Raw genomic sequence first — 22,670 nt, forward strand, 5'->3', positions numbered from 1 at the left:
TTAATGTGTTCTGGATGGGACAGTCTTCAGAGTCTGTTACATATTCCAAACATGCTCCTATCTACAAGACATTCAATCTAACAGATTTTTGAAAATGGACAAATACTTTCTTAACAATTTTCAGCAACATTGCCAACTCTTCCAGGAATTACTTTTCACTAGGAAGCTGGCTGTTACTTTTGCAGATAGGATATCTGTGCTATCCAGTTATTTCTATAAAGAGACTTGGCCTTTATGACTAATCCCAAGGGTTTCCCAAAGCAGATGGAGCTTTATGAACATAGAAAAAAGGGATTTACAGGATTACTGAGTCCCAAGTATTCAAATATAAAGACAAAATTGTGTCTAAGGCAACACTGGGAAGTAAGAAGTGCTCGAGGCTATCAGAGATTGTCTCTTTATCCTCAGTAGATGTCACATAGTGTAAATTGACAATATTTCTTGACATCAGTGGATTTTTATTCAATTCTTCTTGTTGATGATCTGGTTCACAGATCATCAACAAGACACCAAATGTCTTGGTGAAGTGGACAGAGAAAGGGAAGAGAAAAAACAGAGAATGTTTTAAGTGGCTGTATTAAATTACTGTACACTACTTCCATGTTCTACCCGCGCCAGCAGACAAAAAAAAAAAAAGGGCTTCTGGAGTGATTGATGTAATTTACTGGCAAGCACAAAAACATCTGTGACAAGCCAAAGACTGAGAACATCAAACTTGTGAATGAAATGCTGTGTGTGTGTGTGTGTACATATATATACAGTGCTGAGTAATACAGATGCAAGAAAACATGTTGGACAGGCTGAATTTAAACTGTATCTGCTCCCCTTCCCCATTCTCAGCTCTCAAATCATGCATTAGATTTACGTTATCCTCTGCTAGCCAAGATCTACCATCAGCCTCCTGTGACATTAACCACACAACCTGGGCCCTTTCCACGCAGGGGAACGTTGCCAGAGGGGATTCAGAGCAGATCCTCTGTTTGCAGATAAATTCTCTCACTTGCTGCCCCTTCCTCTGCCCCCACTTCCAAGCCCTGGGAGCTGTCTGAGCCAGGCAGCTCCGTCAGCTGTTGGCTAATGGAAGGTCTACGTGGTCTGGTGTTAAGAGGCTGTGTCAAAGCCCTTCCTGGGGTCATGGAGTAACTGTATGATCTCACACCAGTCATTTGTCTTCCCTGTCCTCCTATTAAGCCTGTCAAGAGAATTGGCTCAATGGAAGAAAAACAGGAGCTCCTTAAAAAAATGTATTGCAACATCTGAGTCAAACTTTTTCGGGCGAAGAAGCCATAAAAAATGACTCTGCTGTGAACTTTGAAATATCAATTTGTTAAAGAGGCAGTGATTTCCCTTCCTGAACAATGCTCCTCGTGGTGGGAAGCCTTGCAAAGGCAAATGATGAGTGGTAGAAACATTTGCAGAAGAATTGATATGAAGGACTGGGTGACAGGAAATGTTTCACAAACAATGAATGCCTAAATAGCTGCTCTCCAGCCAGCCAAAGTTACAGTTTAAATCCTGGCAATGTATTCATCAATATTTTCATTCTCAGCTGCATTTCTTGACATTTACGCCAGAACAAAATTCTGCAAAAGGTCAGCACAGGATTCAAGTGTTATTAAGTGTATGATCTAACAAACAGAACAGATGACCTTCACTCACACTTGCCTGATGGTTCTGTGAGCTCACAAACAATTGATCCTGACCACTTTCTCAGACTCAAAGAAATATCCATCTTGGGAGAAATCATCCATATGCAGAGAGACAGCACAAGCTTGGAATGCCTCTAACCTACTTCAAGGCAGGACTGAATTATGGCTTAGACTCTTTGTACCTATTTTCCCTCCTTTCTTTTTACAGTAATTCACTGAATGCTGGCACACCATTGTGCTAAGGGTGTATTACATACTTAAAGATGGTTTGACATGGAGATTTTGTGACCCACACACAGACAAAACCAACAAGATAAAGAGGAAAAATGGAAAAATGAGACCTATAGAACGCAGAGTGATGTGTTCCAGATCCCAAATACCTAGAGAAGCTGGAAACTGGACCCAGCCCTCATTGCTGTGCCCAGATTGCCAGGGCAACCCCCTCCTTCCAAGCAGAACTTCCAAAGTGAGCACAGGAAATCTGTGGGTGATGTGAGAACTGAAGCTCTATCTCCTCAATCCCTGTTCGGTGGCTTTGCTGCAAGGCTACACTTGCACTTCCTTTTCCAGGAGTACATTTCATTTCTCACACACTGCTTCTCAAGACTTTTGGGAAATTTCATAATGTCACACCAAAAGCTCCCAATAGCAGCAAGAATTGCTTTTATTGCTGTTTAACACAGTTCTGAATTTAAATGGCTAATGTGTACGCCTCTCTCACACATGAACACAAACTGCTGCACAGCAAAACTTTAATTTATCAAATTAAAATGCACTATAGCACGAATGTATTGTATCACTGTTCATAACTGGTTTTATGCATTTGATTTTTTTTGTCTTTTGTGGTTTTGGCAGTAGAAGGAAAGCAGTCAAAGTCCCATTAAAGCAGCCGTGTAAGAAATTCTCATTTACAGAAGACAATGAAAAATTAATCTAAAATGAGTGTAACTAAGTTTTCATAGAAACAACAAAACCACTCAGACATTATCATCTTCAACAGCTGTTTACTGTCTTCATCTACAAAATTACCTGTCAAATTTTGCTGTTTTCTCTAGGGAAAAAAAAAAAGCCAACCCCAAGTGCCTCTCTGAGCCAATAAAATGCTCCACATGTAACACGGATATTAAAGAGCTCTTTCTTTCAATCATAATACTTAGCAGGCATGATTGAGGTGAAGTAATGTTCAACATCTCTCCTGCAGGTTTGAATTCTATGTGTTTAACTACAGGGAAAAAATTCAAACGTGGCTGAGTGGTAAAAGCCGGGTGTTTTCCTCCCTCTCCCCTACTCCATGGAACATCTGTCTCCCCATTTCAATGGGTAAAGCAACATTTCTCATTCCTGGAAAGCTGTTTACTACAAAACAGTCACAACTTTCTCAACATGAAATGAAAACACTTGAAGGAAGCACAGAAGGGATAAGAGCAGAATGGAATATTTTCTGGTGGAACGGGGATTCTTCTCCCAGGGTCAGTTTGTCTCAGCGATGAATTTGGTGTGAAGAATTTGTTCAGCTGGGAGAACACATGCAGTTGGGTAATGCCATGCAATGTGCCTGATGGGAAGGATGCCAAACAAACATCAGAAGGAAACCAAAGGGTTCAGGGAATGTGCTGCTGGTAGATTGATCCCTGGCACAGGAGCCACCAGGGGATGGGCAAACCTTCTGCTGATGACTGGGGCCATGGCTTACCCAGCATCCAGTCAGCAGCTCAGCACCTCAGCACAGAGAGGAAGACATAAGAAGACAACTCCAAACCAGCTGAATTAATTGTCCTTCACATGCATATTCCCAGGCTGAATGCTCTCAATGCTGCCTCAAGTGCTGCTGCTGTCCCTAATTCCAGATTTAGGAGAGGGGAAAGAGTTAATTACTGAAGGGCAGCTAGAGCAAATGGAATGCACAGCTCCCATTGACTTCCTTAATGGTGGTAAAATGTGCAAATCCTGTGGACTGTAGCTGAATTTAAATTGCAATGATTACAAAATATAAAGCCTAAAAAAGAGGATTTATACATGAGCAGATTTAGCTGAGACACAGACTCCCTCAAGACCTACATTTTGTTTACATGCAAAGCAGACTATGCCTCCTGAATGACTAAATCCTGATGACAATTATTTATATATCTAACCACCCTCCTAACACGGCTCTGGACCATAATTCCTGCTGCTAAATGCCTCGGGGAATATCTACTAGTTATGGGTTCATCCCTGTTTTCTGGCCATTGTCCAGCAAACCACTTTCAATGTGTAAACAGTCCTGCTGCCTTCAGAGGGTCTGCTCATATGATGCACGAGTCCATAAGGACATGTTGCTTAAACAGATCCATAACATCAACAACGACAGCAGCGCGTTTCTCTTGCTGCTTTCGGACAGAATTTTGATGCACAGCTCTTGGGAGTGCAGCACTATTAACCTGTTTTATGATATGGAAGCTGGGGAACAGATAAATGAAGTGACTTGCCCAAGGTCACGCAGGAGTTTGTGGGAGAAACGAGGACACAAACAATACACGTGCGTTTAAATTGAGTCCTGAGGAGTTTGCAGAGCTCTGCCTGCTGTGTGAGGGAGGCTTTGAGTGCTCTGGCATTGTTATAAAGGAAATCAGTGAGTAATAGAGTAGGAATCAAATATTTTAAAGATTATTTGCATCTACCATCATGTTAACCAGTCCTGTTCCGCCTTACCCAGAAAATCTGTGATACTCTGTGATCACCAGGCCAATAAAATCTGGAAGTCCATATAATTTTGAGCACTACAGTTTCTTTCATACAAGAGCAAACAGGACTATCAATTTCACATAACTTGGATATTTTCAGCTGTCTCCCTGCTTGCTTTCTGCCTCTCCTGTCTCAGGCAGTGTGAACACCAGCCAGGGCACTCCAGGCAGCCAGCACAGGAACGATCCACTGCTCCCAGAGCCTGTTCAGCACAACCCTGCCTTTCCCTGTGGCTCCATGTGGCAGCTCCACGTGGAGCAGGTCCCTACATTTCCTCTCTTACTTTCTCCATCTGAATGGCAGGGTCACTTGCCCTGCTCTGACCCACCTGGCTCCCTGACTCTCATGCATCTCATGGATGTTGCAACCACTTCTCCTGAAGTAGAACCTCCAAACCACCTATTATTTTACCTCTACTCAATGTCAAGTCCTCTGTCTTCTCTGTTGTCAAGCTCGGCAACAAACTCTTCCCAAGTCATTCCTGCAATCTCTCCCACATCAGAGCACTGCTCAAAAGCTGCTGTATTCTCTCTGAGCTGGACTGTAGCAATATCTGCCTTTCCTGCCCCTGTTCAGTTTGAACCAGTAACAGACACAGCTTCCCCAGTGTCCCAAATGCCTGTGTCCTCAGTGCATATACTCACACAAGTTTACATTTACATATTCCTATTACATATGCTACCACAATAGACTTTTCTTTCAGTGTCTGTTGTCAGACACCTGGTTGGGATGGTAGGTGAAATTTCTAGAAGTGCCTTAGTTCCACATTCAAAAGTGTTGGGGTAGCTCTGGGGTTTTCAAGAGCACAAATTCCTTTCAAAGTCTAATTGCTTTCAAATGCATCTGCTTTCTCCCAGGCAGTGGGAATTCGAGGCCCCAGAAGTTCTGAAAATTCCAATAGGTGTCAGGCTGTTGAAATAACTGCTTTTTTTAAATTTAGGTACTACAAACTATAGTCATCAAAGTATTTATGCATTGCTTCACTTGGCACTGCAAAGCTTAAGTGAAACAGATGGCCAACTCAGGTTTCCAAAAGTGACTCAGATACTCAGGAGCCCAACTCACATAGGAAGTCAGTACCAGTTAATCTTCTAAATGTCAAATGGCACTTTTGAAAATAGCACTTTCCATTAAAGTAAGGACCTGAAACTTTGTGCTTTTTAAATGTTTGCTTTGTACCAAGTAATACCCCAGGCTCCACCTGTCTGCCTTTTCATGTTCAAAGGACAAGTGAATACTTAAGTAATGCATTTTGTACAGGCAGGTCACCAGCACATCAGTCAGCTCTGCAGCACTGGGGCTTTTTTCCTGTAAAGGACACTTTTAGGCAACAAGCTCAAGGCTTGGCGGGGAGGAGAGAACTAAAGAATGTATAGACTTAGAATTAGCAGCACAGCCTTCCCTTGCTTGCCACAGCTTTAGCAGTGAAGTGCAGAGACTGCAACCACCCCAAACAAGAGTTTTTATCTTTGAGGGCTTAACCAGTGTTTAACAGAAATTGAAGCAGAATGAAGGAGGGCTGTGTTGGACAAGCCTGGATGGCCTTAATGGCAATGGGTCATTAATACATGGGCACTGTTCAGGCTCCTTCTGGAACCCCTGTGACACATAACCCAGCTCTTCTCCAGCCCAGCAACCCCAGAGCATGGACAGATTTCTGGTCTGACACTCTAAGAAGAAACAGCACCCAGAAGAAAGTGCAGAGGGTTTAAAATAAATGTTATGGATACAAGATACCAACCATTTCCCCTTCTGGCACTATGGACCCTGACCTGGCAAAGGCCAAGGCTTTGCTTGGGATGGAGAGTTCCCAGGAATCAGCCACTACATGATCCAGAGGTCACCTGAGAAACTTCCAGCACATCTCTGCTGCCAACGGGTAATGAATCAAATCCAGGCCCTCCCCAGAGCCTGAGTGCAACTGGAGGGGGAACTGAGCTGAGTGCATTTGGTATTTTTCACCCGGAATGTCAAGTGGAGGAATAACGACCATTATCTCCAGTATATATCTTAGAATAGGGAGAAGTTAGGGAGGTGATTTCTGCCCACATCACTGAGTCTCAGAGTAAAAAGACAGATGAATGTGGAAGCTGGTTTATAGAAGAGACCAGAGGGACACAAGTCCTACAAAGACTGTGAAGGTTAACTTTTAGGTTTTTAGGAAACTCTGGAAAAGCCTGCAAGTCTCAGACTTGCAAACCTAAGTTTTCAGGTGTTGTCACAGTTTATATAATTATCAACAGAAACAGACAGGGGGTTAGGTGTATAAATAACCTTGTACAAATATCAAAATACTGTCACTGACTGATGGCAATATGAAAACTCCACTTCCATAGCCTGGTGAGTAGGTGTATAGATCTCCCTCAATAACTTAGATCTTTATTCTCTGTTTAGCACTATGCTGTTTTCAGTACAAAGAAAGAACCTTATGGCATTAGCCCCAGGAGAAATGGGACTTCCCTTAAAAAAAGAACAACCATTATAGTTTTGGATTCCCTTCAAAGGGCATTAATTCCAATACTTTCTTTTAAAATTTAAATTACATCTAGTTAGCAAAGAGAGAATGACTTTTGGCATATTTTTCCTGCATCTAATAATGTCTTCCTTTCACTTAAAGTATCTGTTTCCCTATAGAGGATTACTGTCATTAAGTTACTCGGAGTGTGACAGTAATTGAGAGGTTTTGGCTATTGGATTCAGAAGCATTAAGATTTAAGGAAGAGGAATGCAGAGACATGGAAGACAGAAGTTGAAATGCTCACATAATCTACACTTGATTTCAATTAGAGACAGAAAACTTCAAAAGGCTCAGGAGAGATTTGGTCTGGACCAGCACCTCTTCTCTTCTACCCTACTCAGAGAGTCCTTCTCCTCCCACCACTGCTGCCAGGCCTGACCACTTGGTGCCCCAGTTAATTAGCCCTCTGATCCTTTTTTCTTCAAACCCTCATTGCAGAGACAAGATACACAGGGCCTGGTGACCTAGTGCACAGCTCAGTGCTGATCTGTACAGCCTCTCAGGCTCTGAACTGTGGAAAAGCCTTGGGATATGGAGACCCAAGCTCTGCACTCTCAGAGTTCAGGGTGTCTGAGAAGAGAGTTACACGGGCAGGCTGCAGGCAGGTTTGCTGGAAGCCCCACAATGAGTGTTTCAGAGCTGCCTGCCTTTGTCCTTGATCCCTCACAACCAGTCCTGCTCATCCTCTCTCACAGAGGTGTCTTCACACAGGAGAGTTTTGGCTGTTAGTCTTCAGTGAGAAAACAAGCACTCACCCTCCGAGAAGGAAGAAACCAAAAAGTGCCTACAAGGAGCACAATTCTGCTCTGCAGCTGTGAAATGAGGGAGCTGTGCTGCTGGGAAGAGGGAGGTGTCCCCTAAGGAAGCACAGACCAGGCTGGGGTCCTACAGAAACAAGCTGGTGGCTGCTATCAGCAGCTGATTGCTCTCGAACTTCAGGGGCAAGAAGCCTGGCACTTCAGTGCCGAGGAAAATTCAATCTCTTTCCCTGCTTAAGGTGAAAAACTGGCAGCAACTATAAAACTAAAGGGTTTACACACTTTACTGAATCTGTCTTTGGGGATATCTGGAACAGGTCTAATAAAAAAAGCTAAAGAGAGTATTAACTCTTAACAATTACTGACAAATGATATGTACAGATGCTTAAATAGCAGCGTTTCTAAATCTTGTGGCATACATACTGTAAATCTTTCATGTAAAGGATTTGCAGAGAAAGGAATCCTCAAACCCTCTTTAATGTCTTCAGTGGAACAAAAGATCTTTCTGTACACTCTTTGACATTACTCAGGAAACAGCAAATTATCTGATTCAATTGGCTCATGAGTAGAGTAGCATGCAGCAATTAACTCTGTAGAAACCAAATCCCCCTTTGAGAGGATTCATTATAAGAAAAAATACTAAATACATAATAAGATAAGAAATACAAGAATTTCAAGATAAGCGTAGTCAAACAAAAAATTATAAGAAAAAATACAACATGGAAAAGAAAAATAGTCTTAAATATAAGAAAAATTTCTCATGCAGGGCTGAGCTACTCAGAAGTCATTAACATCACAAAGGGATGAAGTGTCCAACAATCTAAGCAATCTGAACAGATAAGTTACCCACCACAGTCCACAAAAGACATGCCTTCAAAGTAGGCAGGATTAATGGTCTTGCTTCCTAGCAAAATGAAGTCATGCTTGTATATGTGAATAATTTTACAGAATGCAGGAACAGCTATAATAGAGCCTGATAAATACTTCAGTCAACCATTTACTGCTTGTAAGCTGGGGTTTATCTTGAGAGTGTCACTGAAACCAGGTCTATTCTCTCTCTGCCAAATGCACATGGGGAACTGAAAACTGGAAACACAGAAAACATGATAAATAATAATGAATACAAATGATTTGCTGCACTTTGGGGGTTAAAGCATCCATGCATCCCATGTGAGGGTCATGCCCAAACCGTGTGGCTGGAAGCACTGTCTGGCCCACCTGTCTGTGCCCATCCCTGCTGCATCCCTGCTCCAGGCCCAGAGCATGGGACCCAAGTGCAAATCTCTCCTTCCTCTGTGTCCAAGTATTTGGGGAGTGAGCCAGGCCACAGGCCAGGAAGAGCCTATAAGGTGCTCCAGACAGTCATTTCGTCTCACTCCTGAGACCCCGGCAAGAGCTGTGTGTGCTTTCTTAGCAGAAGAACCACATGGGCTCAGCTGACCTCAAAAAGGAAGGAAGAAAACTCTGGACACCCAAGCTGGCTCATGATCTCCCCATGGAAGCCGCTGTCAGTGGCTTCTTGGTGCACACTGAGGGTAGAACTGGATGGCTGGTTTTGATTCAAACCACAGCTAAATTTGCAGAACTTTATAAAAGAGGAATATCCTTTCTAGCAACTTAGGAAATTACTCGAGAGCTTGACAAAGGAACAAATAGATCACTGGCATGATGACAAGCTGACATTATAAGACTTGGAAATACATATTAAAAATATATATTCACACAGACAAATGTTAAAGCTCCTACTGTGAAAGGCATGCTGTTATATTACCCACAGGAGGGGAAACCACCACAAACTCTTCTCCCTTACAGGATCCACAATTCCAAACTAAGATTTGATTAACACTGTGAAAGAGCTCAGCAGTTTATGCAAATCTCCTGGGTGGCTGGGAGAGGGGGTATCATCACAGGGAAAAACTACTAGTCCCATAAAAGACAGGCTAGAGAAATGACCGACAGGTTGCTTGACAGGATACAAAGAGACAATAAGGCTCAAATCCAGACAAATCCATTCATCATAAATCTCTAGTTAATAAGGTGGGTAAAAACCGAATATGACAAAATGGTAAAGGTTCTTAAAAAAGAAAACAGGAGGGAAAGGGATGTTGGAACCTGCACGCTGAGCAGGTTTCAAGAGAGAGTTCTAAAAGGACTTGGGTGGGAAAACCCGAAGAAAACAACAGAGGGCTGTTGGTTTTTCATCATCTGTCCTTTAGGCAGCAATTAACTTGTGCTCAGTGGTGTGCACAGTTAGAAGCTGTGTTGTTAAACACACTTAGGATGTACAGGCTGTTCTAAAGTTGTTCATCAAGAGCTGGACTCAAAGCTCATGGACATTCTTCCCCAAACTTCACTGAATGCTGAATGGGGCTCCAAATTCAAAATCTGGTTATTTCTTTCTGTCCTGTTGGGTGTTAACTCCTGTTAAAAAGCTGCCAATTACAGACATATCTTTTCAAAATCAGTTGCTGAAGTGCAGCAGTCAAAGCCAAGTCAGTGAAATCAGGACTGCTCTGGGAGCAGATAATGGTGAAGAGCTCATACTTTTCCAACATTTACCAAGCCAGAGCCTATTTATGCACAATATGGCTCTGTAAAAACCACTTGCCCTCAGATGTCCTGGGTTCTGCTCTAAATGGAGTCTGTTCTGTGACTCTGGGTATCCTGGTAGACTTTTTTTGTTTAATAAACCCACATGATGAATTTAGATCCTGATCCACAGTGAACCACAACAAATCTCTCCTGATTTGCATCACTGAGGGATGTGGCAATTATACCATGTTTGATGACTATGTGTTTCACCTCACCTCAGCAATTCTACCAGCCCCAGGAATACTGAACAGAACAGGAGAGGCTTCCTGTCAAAAGAATTAACACAACTTTGATTAACAGAACATGGCAACAATCCCCTTCTCGGGTGGTTCTGGGAGTCACATCAGCAAAGGCTGAGTTTCCAAACAGTTCTCACTGATCAAGTCCCCTACACTTACCATGACATTTCTAGGTTAACTTCCCAAAGAGTTCTGTTGGGAGCAGCATGTATTTATCCTGTATTTAAACAATGCTCATCTGCAATGTATAGGAATTTTCTGGCTGCTGAGGAAACCACAGCAGGCAGAGCCAACCTGTGGAACTACACACATACAGAGGGTCAAACAGATACACAGCAACAAACAAGGTCAGCTTTTAAATATTCCTTTCCAGTCTCATAAAATCTCTGAACACTTCTCAAGATAAAAATTGACAAATAGCATCTCCAAGTGGAGAGCCTCACCATCCTACTGCACATTTTAGGAGACGACAAAAATGCCACAGGAAATGATAATCACCCACAATTTAAACCTCCAAACCTAACTGAACAATTGCTAAACTAACCAGAGAGATTATACTCCTTTGGGGATTGTCAGTGGTACTTGCTGAGCTCTGATTTGGTTGAAATCTAGTAGCTCTAATGGAGTATTGCACGCAGATCATACACATCAGAAATTTCTTTTGCTTAGTACATTCCCATGAACTAATTCCATCACCACACGGATGCTGTGAACTACCCTGGGTGAGAGAACAGATATAAACACTGCAATACTCGTTATTTGGTCCATCAGCACTGCTTTGGTTGACAGGGCACCTTGCTTTCCATCTATCTGATGGCATTGCTAAATATGCCACTCTCATTAAAAACAGCTGAAATAGGAATGAATTCAGTGGCCGAGGTCACTCGAGTACTCTGGCAGAGTCATTATTGAATTTCTACCAGTGTGATTACAAAGAGTGCCTGCTCAGTCCATTAATCTGCAGCATGGAAACCAAAAATCAATGGGGTGCTACTTCAAACTCCTTTTTGTAATAATTACCATCATGTATGCAGGTGTACACGTGGGAGGGAGCCTGGAGCTGTTGTCACAGCCTTGAGCAGGAAAGAGATGATCTATAGTTTTCTGAGCTGTGTGTCAGAGAGAAGAAAGGAGAGGGAGTCCAAATTTATTCTAAACTTGGGGTGAAATTCAGATTGCAAAGAAAATTTTGCCATTTGCTTCAGTGAAGCTAAGGTTTCTTCCCTGGCAATTTAACTGGAAGTCAAATTCCTGGGAAGCCATCAGGAATTCAGCAGTGATCGATCCAAAAACTTCTTTACAACAAGCATGTCAGTTTTCTTTAATAAACTTACTTCTCCATGAAATTACTACGATGTTGGTAAAGCAGTAACAGGAAAGCTGTAGGAGTTTTTTTGTGAATAATAATGGTACAAAACCCTTTACATTGTTTTTGTGAATTTAGACTGATTTATGCCAGTCCTTGACACTCCTCACCTTGACTCTTTAAAGTAATAGGGACACACCACAGATTTTTCCAAGAAAAAGTGTTTAATTTCCTTGCTTAAGGAAAAAGTGCATTCAAAAAACATTGGTAACTTTTGTATAATACTGCCACTCTCATCTCATTTTTCATTCTTAACTCTGAAAGTGATACAAAAGAATATACCTACAGATCTCAATTGTCCATAACATCTACTCAAAAAAAGAGAACTCCAGGGGTCTTATTTAGCTGGGATTTGGTGGACCAGGATTTGGTTTTTTTCTGGAGAGCTCACAGACATCTACCACCTTTTGAAAGAGCAGCCCAGCTCTACCCTGTTAAGCTTCCAGGAAATATTCAATATCCTTCAAACACTTCCTATGTCCCCTCTAACCCACCAATTCATGTAACAGAACCCAACTCAAGCCAGGTGATTTGTACAAGCCCTTGACATGGTGCAAGACAAATTCACCACTGATTTACACCGAACGGACTGTGGCTGCACAGCTCTGGAAAAAAAAAAGGATGCCTTTTAAAATGTCAGTATTTGCTGATATTCACCATGAAGTGACAGTGAAAAAACCCAAGATCTTCCATCACTCCCAGAATGTGAAATGCCAGAGGTCTCCCTGCAGCCTGAGCTGCAGATAAATTATGATTTGCAAATGATGACTTATAGAAGCCAACAGATTAACTGCTCCTCCTTGTGTGAGCTGTGTGGAGAACTGCAATGATCTCTGATACAAGCTAGTTATTTAGACTACAGGAGTTGTTTTGTCTGTAACAGGCAAAGATTTTTACTTCCTAAGCTTGTAAAACACCATGTATTACCTCTGCCTACCGTGTAAAACGTGCAGAGGGAATGGAATGGAATCCATCCTAACAGGAGGTGAGAAGTCGTTGGTTGTGCTGAGTTGTGTTATGTCATGTCCAGCTTGAATTACATAAACTGTTGTGTTTGCTAACAGTGCTCATATGCTGTAAGTGTTTGCAGAACAATAATGATGCTGCTCCATGCAGGCTGAGGCTCTGGTAATGGGGACTGGGAGTATTTATCCAACAAGTTACTATTATTTGCCTGTCATCCTACAGAAGAGCCATCCAACTATTTTCAGGCAGAGACACAGAATTAACCAGATAAAGGAGGTGATTATTTACTATTATTAAGAGTAGGAGCCTTGTCATATTTAGCACCCTGCTGCATATTGTACAAATAATGAACCTGCTGCTTCAGCAAGGCTCGAGTAGAGCAGCAGAGAGACAGCAGATGGATGGAGACAGACAAGAGTGCAGGGAATACTGAAAAAAATCCTGGAGAGTTGCAGGATGAGAGCCCAGCTATTGCAAACATCTTCCTGCAATGACAACTGAAGAAGAACAAGGTTTTCTAGGTCTGAGATGTGAGAGTCTCAAAGAAGCAAACACACCTGGGCTGACATCACCTGGCAGATCAGGCCTTCAAACTGTTCGAGTTTGGGACCTTGTGCCGGTCTGACATTCAAATGAATTTAAACCTCTAATGATCGTGTAAGGCTTGATCCTGATTTCAATTACAAAAGTGAAAATCAGCAGATTAATTTCATTCATCTCAGTGGAGCTAAACCAATGTAAAACTGGTGCTAATGAGACAACATTTAGGTCTGTCAAGCGTTTATGAAGACTCAACTTCTACAAACGCTGCATCGACCATAAAAGTAATTTTAAGTGATAATTTTAATGTGCTTACCAAATTATTTTTATTAGAACTATCTCCAGCTGGAGAATATTCAATGGAGGTAATGGCAGAGACTAATCAAACGCACTCAAACTCATTTTGAAATTAAAAGAGAATAAAAAATGCAATGTGTAAAACCCACCCAAATTCTCTTTCTCTTATCTCAGCCTGGAGGGAGGCACAACCACAGAAGGCAGATGATGTGGTCTCTGAGCAGAGAAGGCAGCAGGAGCAGTGTTTAACCACCCCTCGCTGCAGGTATACAAGTCACTCATTTAATTACATACAAGGGTCAACTGGGAATAGAACTTAATGATCTGAACCAGGATGACAGCCAGGAGTGGTGACTGGAGGGAGAGCTCTGCTGTGACTGCACGAGCCCAGGGCACCAGCAACATGTCACAAAATCCTCCCAGTCACCAGTTACCAACTGGTTTTCTTACCACCCTTGCTTAACTTGTAAGACTTACAACAAAGAATCAGCATCTGTGTAATAATTTCCCACCTGTTTCACGGGGAATCCCCATCAGTATATAACAGAAAAGAAACAGAGAAGAGATTTCTATTTGTACTTTACATAGGCAGTAACACATTAAACTAAAGTCACTTTGACTGGAAGAGCAAATTTCAGTAAGTCAGTGTAGAAACACATGGCTCACCTGTCTAATACATTCTTTTCTGTAAGGAAATGCAAAGGTTTCAGATAAATGGTGATACTTCCCCGCTGTTGGTTAAGTGTGACTGATCTGACAGAAGCATGAGATGGAAAAAATATTTAAAATCATCTAATTGTCTCTAATGATGTTGTAGCCTGTTTTCTAGAGGTCTCTCCTGACCAGTTTTAAGTGTCTTGAGTTCAGAGGAGTCTTCTTATTGCAAAATTCCTCAAGCAGCAATGGTACAGAGGGCTTATATGTGGAAGAAACATATTTAGGGCTTACACGTGGAAGAAACATATTTCAATTTGCTTCGCCGAATACTAACAAAGATCTTATTCACTTTATTCTTGAAAGGTTTGGCTTTTGGCACTTTTTCCTAAATTTTCTTCATTCTTTATTGCCTGGCTGATTTATTTCCTCTGCTGTGAAAGTTACAGAGGAAAGCAGAGTTGCTTGGCAGCGTGATGTGGTATTGCTGAACTCAGCTGTTTATGGCTTTCAGCAGATGTTTCTGCTTCAAAGGCAGTGCGAGAAAAAATACACATGCACACATTCCTCCTCCCCAATTCTGCATCTTTTGTCTCTTATCTCCCAGCGCCTCCAAATCACAAGGAAGGCTACATTACAAGAGCTGCCAAACCATCCAAACAGTGCCAACTGCCACAGAAAAATAAGAGCTGACCTCACCCAAAGCAGAACTCAGGATTTAAAGTGGGAAAAATGAACAGAAATGTCAGTCCATGAATGTGCTGCATCAGAAGAAGATTCTCATGGATAACCTCACTGTGAGTTACAGCTCATTAAAATGGAAAGCACCAGGGATTGATGTGTGCAAGGGGCCAGGACACAGCAGTTTGGGGCACAAGATGCAAGTGGGACAGGGAAGCCTTTCCTCCTGCATTTTCCAGGAGTGCTTGAAAACACCTTCTCAAACGTGTCTGAGGCTGAAAAGCAGATTGCATGTTTTTCTGGTCGCTCTCTGAGAAATGATTATTTTGTCAGACAGTCAGAAAATACTCTCACCCCGGACATCAGGAATTACAGTTATTATTGAACCTGTCTATCAGTTTGGGACGGATGGAAAGCTGTTGTCCCATTATTCTATGATTGCACATCCTATTCTATTTGTGTGGGCTCTGCTCTATTTACATTCTAATGAAATAAAACAATACATTCAACCTGACTGGAAAGCAGGGAAGGCACTGACAGCAGCTTTCTCAGCAAGGCTGGGTTATTGCATGCATTGGCTAAGCCTCCAGCATTTGGTTTTGATAAGCATGTAAAAAGCTTTTCCAAACTACAGAGATTTGCTGTGCAAACAAATTTGATGCTTTCATTTGGGCAAGAAATATGTGAAGGATGACCTTTCTCTTGGTGCTCCAGCCCTTCTGCTTCCCAACAGACCCAGGAACTCCAAAGTAGACCAAAAAAAAATAATTATTGCAACTGAAAGTTCTGTAGAGATCATGGGTAGATCTCTTTTAATGTATTTTGTTATCTCATCTCTACTAATTAATTTCTTTTCTTAGAGAAAAAACTCATGGGAATGCCTTACTCCTTGGCTCATATTATGTTATCTACAAAGATTAATGTAATATTTTTTGAATGGTCAGGACCAAGCCTAACAGTGGTTCTGTTTAAATCCAACATGAAAATGCCTTTCAACAGCATCTAACGACTGGCTTTCAAAAACCTCATCTGAGATTATAACATCTCGCTTTGAATTTCAAACGGGGGAAGATAATGTTGAGAAATATCCGATCAGGAAGATAATACCTTCCAGTTTTTATCTCCCACAACACTTGGGTAGACCCTGCTGGTTTCCTGACTCAGCCTGTATCTGTTAAAAAGAAGATATTTATGCTGATGACAAGTTAAACACAGATTTCTATGGAATCAAAGGATTGATACAATAGTGTGGCTGGATTATGGCGGGGTCAGCGCTCCAGCCGTGGATCAGGGCTGCACAGTGGTAGGTGCCAGATGAGAACCAGACAGATGTATGTTGTTGCCATGACAATTGCTATAGTTATCTCAAATTTTATCTTTCTCAACTTGCATTACTGATAGTATTGAAAAGAAAGGGTCCTTCAGGCTCAGCGAGAGTCCTTGCCCATGAGGGCTCCCGTGGAATTCGCTCTTCCATAACCCAGGTGAGGGCTGCCCATTAACCTGAAAGCACTGAGGATTCCTCAGGTTCAACAAGTTGCCCTGCTCCCCCAAAAACCACGTCAGACAGCAAGGTCTAAGGAACAAACCCTCCCTCTCAAGGCAGTTTGTGCAGACTCTTGCTCAGACACTGCAGCAGACGGAGAGCGCGAGACAACGGAGCATCCGCCTCCTTCCTGCAGGCAGCCTGCTCCTGAAAGAGCCACGAGAGACATTCTTCATCCCTCCACCCTCCCTCCCAGCTCTGGGCTTTGATAAACACTCCTGACATTCAAAGCAGCAAAAGAGGAGCCATATGAAAGGCTCCTTTGGGAAGGAACCTTCTAACCCCTGTCTTCTGTGCCCTAGAAAAGATATTGTTACTTGGCACAGCTGGCTGATCCTCATCCGTATGTGCAGATGTCCAGCGTGTCTTTGGCACCTACCCTGCATGCTGGGGACATCTGTGCCCTAATTTGACCTGGAGCAGGCATCCTAACAAAGAGAAATCTCATAATGCAAAGACAGCAGGCAAAGATAAATTATTTGGGAAATCGGATGAGAAAGCGTGGAGGGAAAGGATCTTTAAAGCAGTAGGCAAAGGCTGAGCTATATTATACCTGATACTGTTACTGACAGCTACACACACACTCCCGTGTGTCATTTTAAGCAGACAGATGCACATCACAAGAATGACTCACTTTGGAAGCTCTGAGGGCTTCCAGCAGCCGAAAAGACTGCACCAAAATATGCACAATGCTTTAAACAGAAGGCCAGAATCATAGACTTGGTTAGGTTGGAAAAGAGACTTATTTAAGATCATTGAGTCCAAATGTTAACCCAGCACTTCCAAGGCCACCATTAAACCATGTCCCCAGGCACCACATCTACATGTCTTTTAAATACCTCCAGGGATGGGGACTCCATCAGCTCCCTGGGCAGCCTGTTCCAGGGCTTGACAACTTTCGGTGATGAATTTTTTTCCTCACATCCAATCTACACCTTCCCTGGTGCAATTTGAGGCCGTTTGCTCTTGCCCCACCCGGGTACATGACTGGCTCACGCTGAGCCAGCTGCTGACCAACAGTCCCCAGGTCATTTTTCCAATTACTCCTTGGATTAGGGGGCTTCATTCTGCTCCCTATCCCTGTCTTTCAGCTCAGGGGGTTGGGTACCCAGAGAACAACAGATTGAGGCAAAGAAGGCATTAAGTACCTCAAGCCTCTTCCTCATCTTTTGCCATTGTTTCCCCCTGCTTCCAGTAAAGAATGGAGATTCTCTTTAGCTCTCCTTTTGTTCAGATATCTATTTATGTCTATACCTACCATATGTCTATATCTATAATAATGCCTGCTCATATGGGAATTTCCCATAAATGAATGGAAATTGTTTCTGTTTCAGGGTTTAATGCTGTAAGAAATCCACTGCTGATGTCTTCCTCCCAAAGTACCTCTACAGTTTGTACAAATCAGTTTCTGCAGACACAAATGTGACCTCCTGAAGACATGCACAACCCCCCAAGCACCTACAGCAGTGGCATGTGCCACATCAGCTCTGATCTTGCCTTAATTATCAGTCAAAAGGATAAACAACTGTCATGAAAAAATCCTGCCCCATGAGCACTAAACCTCTGAATCCTTGTGAGAATCGTGTCCTCTGCTCAGGCTGCAAGGTTTTGAGGTCAGCAGGCACCACTGACACTCTGCTGAGCTCTGCAAGCCACTCTGACCCAAAACTGCCAGCAGAAGATGACCTAGATTTTAAAATAATTAATAACATCTACCCTGCTCATAATGTGTGAATACTCTTCTCTGTGCCCATGTATTGGGCACAGACTGACTGTCTTCTGGTGTAGCCAGACACACACCACATGGCTCACACTTTTTCAAGTCTGACTCATGTTGTACATATACACTTCCCTTTTATTTTTCAATCACACGGAATTCACTTCACTGACACCCCTTGGCAGCATATGGTGCTGCCAGACAGAGGAGAGATCTGCACGGAATTGTAACGGCTTTGTTGCTTTCCTCTGTGCCCCAGTGATGTGAAACACAACCTGGGAACATAATTAGCTGCTTCCACGGGAATGCAATGATACCCAGACAGTGCTCAAAAAAAAAAAAAAAAAAAAGGCCACAACAACCCCAATCCAAAAAAACGTGTGCACATGTGGCGAGAGGGAATAAGTGATTGTGACTCAGTCTGAAACACAAACACAACATCTGGAAGCACTCTTCCTGAGTCTGCCTCTTTATCAGACAGATGGCTGGAGAGCCATAAGCCCACAGGCCTCTCAAAAGGTTCAAGGCCAAGAGGATAAAGTGCTACATCACAGCAGTTTTCCATTATGTCAGTTTTTCTAAATGTCTCTCTGTTCTCCCACACTGTATCTCTACCCGGCTGACAGAAATCAAAAGCAGGGGGTGACTCCATCCCTCCACAAACAAAGTGCCACAACCAGGGGCAGAAATGGCAGCCCAAGAACAGACTGAAAAGTATCTTCTTCCAGGCCACTTCCAGGTTTGCAGAAGCAAGAGGAGTTAGGCCTAGATCAGACTCAGTCCCTGCTTAGTACTCAGTTATACAATGCTCTGGCACTCCAGCTTTGGTAGAGAAATCAGCTTAAGAAATTTCCCTGACCCTCCTTGCTCCTACCCTTCATCCATCTTTCTCACGCCCACAGCTGACAGCACACCTGCAGGTGGAGGTATGTTGGATTTTAAAAAAAAGAAAATTAGGTTAAAAAACCCCCTCGTTCTGTGTTGGAATAGCTCTCATTCCCTGTGGTGGCAATCCAGGATAAACTACACAGCAAACATGAGCCCTTCCATTTAGGCTTCTCTCAGAGGAGATGTGGTCCATCAACCACACAAGCCTTAGGCTGGGACCAAACAGAGGCAAAACTAAGATACAGAACTGGTTACAGCAGTAACCAAAAATCTCCCTTCATCTACCCCAAGGACACACATCAAACCTACCAGCTTCCCTCCAGAAACAACAAAAAACAAGTGACCAAGTAGTAGTGTAAGACTTGTTTTCACTAATCAACACTGTTGTTATCCTCATCAATAGCTACTTGAATCTCAGCAGAAATTGTATTATGAGGCACACAAACATTGCTGATTTCAAGCTGTTTGCAGTTACTTGCTACAGTTGCAAAGCCTTTTTGGATAAATCAAAGCTAAGAAGCAATGGCTCTTGGCTTTAGCACCACAAATTCAAAGAGAACAAATATTACTTAAAAAAGCAAAAAAGCATGCCCCACTTAAATCCTCAAAAGGTAATGGTAAACAATTATTGCTGTGACGTACCTAAACTATGTCTCCTGTGTTCTATTATTTATATAATGTGAAAGGTGTATGAGCTGTTGCATTCAGATACAAACTGCTGGTTTCAAAGTGCTTACAATGCAATTACACCCGACCACTAATGACAGAGAAATATGCAAGAAAGGAAAAGTAACATGGAAACAAAAAATGAGTAGTTTTATTGAGTATGGCCTTTGTTCCTAGGGATATGAAGGGTTCTCCGTGTTGCACCAGGGATGTTTGTGTCCTTAACAACTCAGCACATCACCCTCCTCATTATGACCAGAATACATCCTGGATGCAGTGTTATCTGGCTACTCCAGTGCACTTACAATCTATTATGAATTTAAGTAATAAATCTGACTTCACAACCAGTGGGGATATGTGACAGTACAAGGGGAGAGCCAAATATTCCTGTTGGCTGCAACAGAGAAATAAGGCAAAACTGTAGAAGATGCTTTGTTCTCCTTTCCTCCTACCCGAGCTCTGCTAGAAACAGCTGGTTGTGTAAAGAAAAACAACATACTGTCAACTTCTTGACAAGATGTATGAATGTTTACAAAGCACTCAAGAACTGCAAACTTTCGTTTACCTGTTTTTATAGACACTCCTTTGCAAACACAGTGGAAAACACCTTCCTCTGCCTAAATTAACCAACACATTTATGAGTTGGTTGACTTTGCTGCAAGAGAAGAGAACAGCACCTCACACCTACCCCGGCCTCACTGGAGAACTGCACATCACTTCCATGAACTGTGCTGCTAAACCAGCCTGGAAATGCTGGTGGCAGCACAGAAAGATCCCATTAGGGATTTGCAACTCTCGACCAAATTAAATTAGTTTAATACATTTACATAAAAATAATACATTTACATAAAAATAATTGTGCTCTGTGGAGAGGCCTCCAAGTGACACTTAGTACTGTAATGCCCACTACATCATATGCTTTCCACTGGGATCTCAGTGCACACATAACCAGGTTTCCCCACCCAGCTCGTCCTTGTACACAAACCCTTCATTCAAACCCAGGCTCCTCACGCCTTCAGAAGACAGCAACTATTTACACACACAAATGAAAGAGGCATTAATTGAAACATTGACTTTTATTTGCACAATTAGCGCTAAAAGTATTTTTATGGGTTAATTAGACTTCATGCAAATTGGATTGAGAAGATTTAATTGGGGTGTGATAACCTGACTGTTACAGTTCCTCTGTTGCAAATACACTCAGAGCTACTCGCTGTTCTAAAGCTGTGTCCTCCCTTTCAAACTGCTTTGGGTTTCAGCTTTTTTAGCTCTGGAAAGCTCAAATGATGGATCTTTCCTTTGCCTGTACCAGTCCTGAGGTGGGTCGACCCTGGCTGGATGCCAGGTGCCCACTAAAGCAGCTCCCTCACTCTCCTCCTCAGCAGCACAGGGAGAGAAAAATAGAATGAAAAGGTCATGGGTCGAGACAAGGACAGGGGGGGATCACTCACCAAGTGTAAACACGTTGAATCAGAGAATCATCTTGTCACGAGCTGCTCATGATGAGAGAAATTTCTACACTTTACAGGTGTCCAATATTTGGGCACAGAACACAAAAGCTGAAATGTGCTCAGTTTTCTGTGCCTGAAGACAGTACAAACCAACTGCATGGGAAAGCAAGAACCAGCCCAGCATCCCCCAAAGATTTTATGATACTCTTCAGTGAGCCCAGGTCTGTGGCTAACAGCAAGCACAGAGCCAGGGAAGCATTGCCTGGATCTGCACAAGGGAAATGCTCTGCGTGGATTAATGTACAGCAACGTTGTGAGAATTCATTTAGACAATATCTGGGAAGAGCAAAAGAATTTCCACTGAAAGCAGCAAGATCTAACTTCACTGTGTGCCGTGGAAAGACAATCCTACTTCTGGAGAAAGCACTGATTTTGTGTCTGTGGAACAACCAGGTCAAGTCTCAGCAAGAACACACCAAACAGGAAGGCAGGCACTGGCAGACCAGTTCATCCCAGTGCTCCCCAGAATGCACTGTTCTGCCTCAGACAGTTACCAGCCTGTCAAGGGAACCCCCAGTTCTGGAAGAAGTAACTGTTTGCAAAAGGGAATTCTTCTGTATTATATACAAGACACTTGGAGGTTTGAATTATTCTGTACCAATGATTCAAAGTTACAGTGGCTTCACTGTGGGAGCACTCACTGCTTGCTTGATGAACCAACCACAGAGGCTGTGATACGTTCAGAGAAACAAGGTCAAAACTATCAAACCAGAAAATTACGCTCACTAAACCCCTCTGAAATTAAGAATATTCATATTCATGCCAAAATTACACACACCCCCCACCCCCACCGTAGGTCTATTCCGTTAATTTTTTTTAATTTGAGCTGGTGAATTTTATTACCTGTTATAGATCAGCAGATGGTACCACAGTTCACATAAGTATCTCCAGATTTCCAGGCTACAGGTTTAATAGTTCTGAGCAGTGGTAATATGAGCCTTAAGTCTTTCAACCAATGGATGCTATCATGGATATAAATGAGTTTAATGTGCCGAGAATATGAGGTTTCATACCTGTTCCTTGAACTTGGTGCTATCCTCTGACAAATAACAGTTGTGGTTGAGTGCTTTCCACCATTCCCCACCTCTTGCTTCACGTCCCACTGCCGGGGGTCACTTGTCTTTGCACTGAGAATGTTCACACCTTTCTTCACCTTTGCCCTGTTGAAAACAGCAATTGTAAAAGGTTTACAAGAGTCATTCAGGACTGTGATCTTCGAGTGCAGCTCAGGCATGGAAATCTCAATATATCAGCTTTCAGCTAAGTATTACATATTCTTCTAATCCACCAATTAATAAGAGAGTGGTATCAAGAATGCAGATCTGTGGCAACACATCACTTTTTTTGGACAGAACCAGCTC

General features: G+C 42.6%; 1 protein-coding gene across 1 annotated transcript in view; it reads right to left on the reverse strand.

Annotated features, from left to right (window-relative positions):
- TMEM132C (transmembrane protein 132C) overlaps positions 1-22,670 on the reverse strand; it is a 201,797-nt gene that overhangs the window by 67,398 nt on the left and 111,729 nt on the right. The window contains exon 3 of the mRNA XM_027652327.1: positions 22,323-22,469. Within this exon, the coding sequence (XP_027508128.1) occupies positions 22,323-22,469 (147 nt within the window). The remainder of the gene's footprint in view (positions 1-22,322; positions 22,470-22,670) is intronic.

This window comes from Corapipo altera, unplaced genomic scaffold (genome assembly GCF_003945725.1).
Source record: "Corapipo altera isolate COAL_440 unplaced genomic scaffold, ASM394572v1 67, whole genome shotgun sequence".
In the NCBI taxonomy this organism is placed as follows: domain Eukaryota; kingdom Metazoa; phylum Chordata; class Aves; order Passeriformes; family Pipridae; genus Corapipo; species Corapipo altera.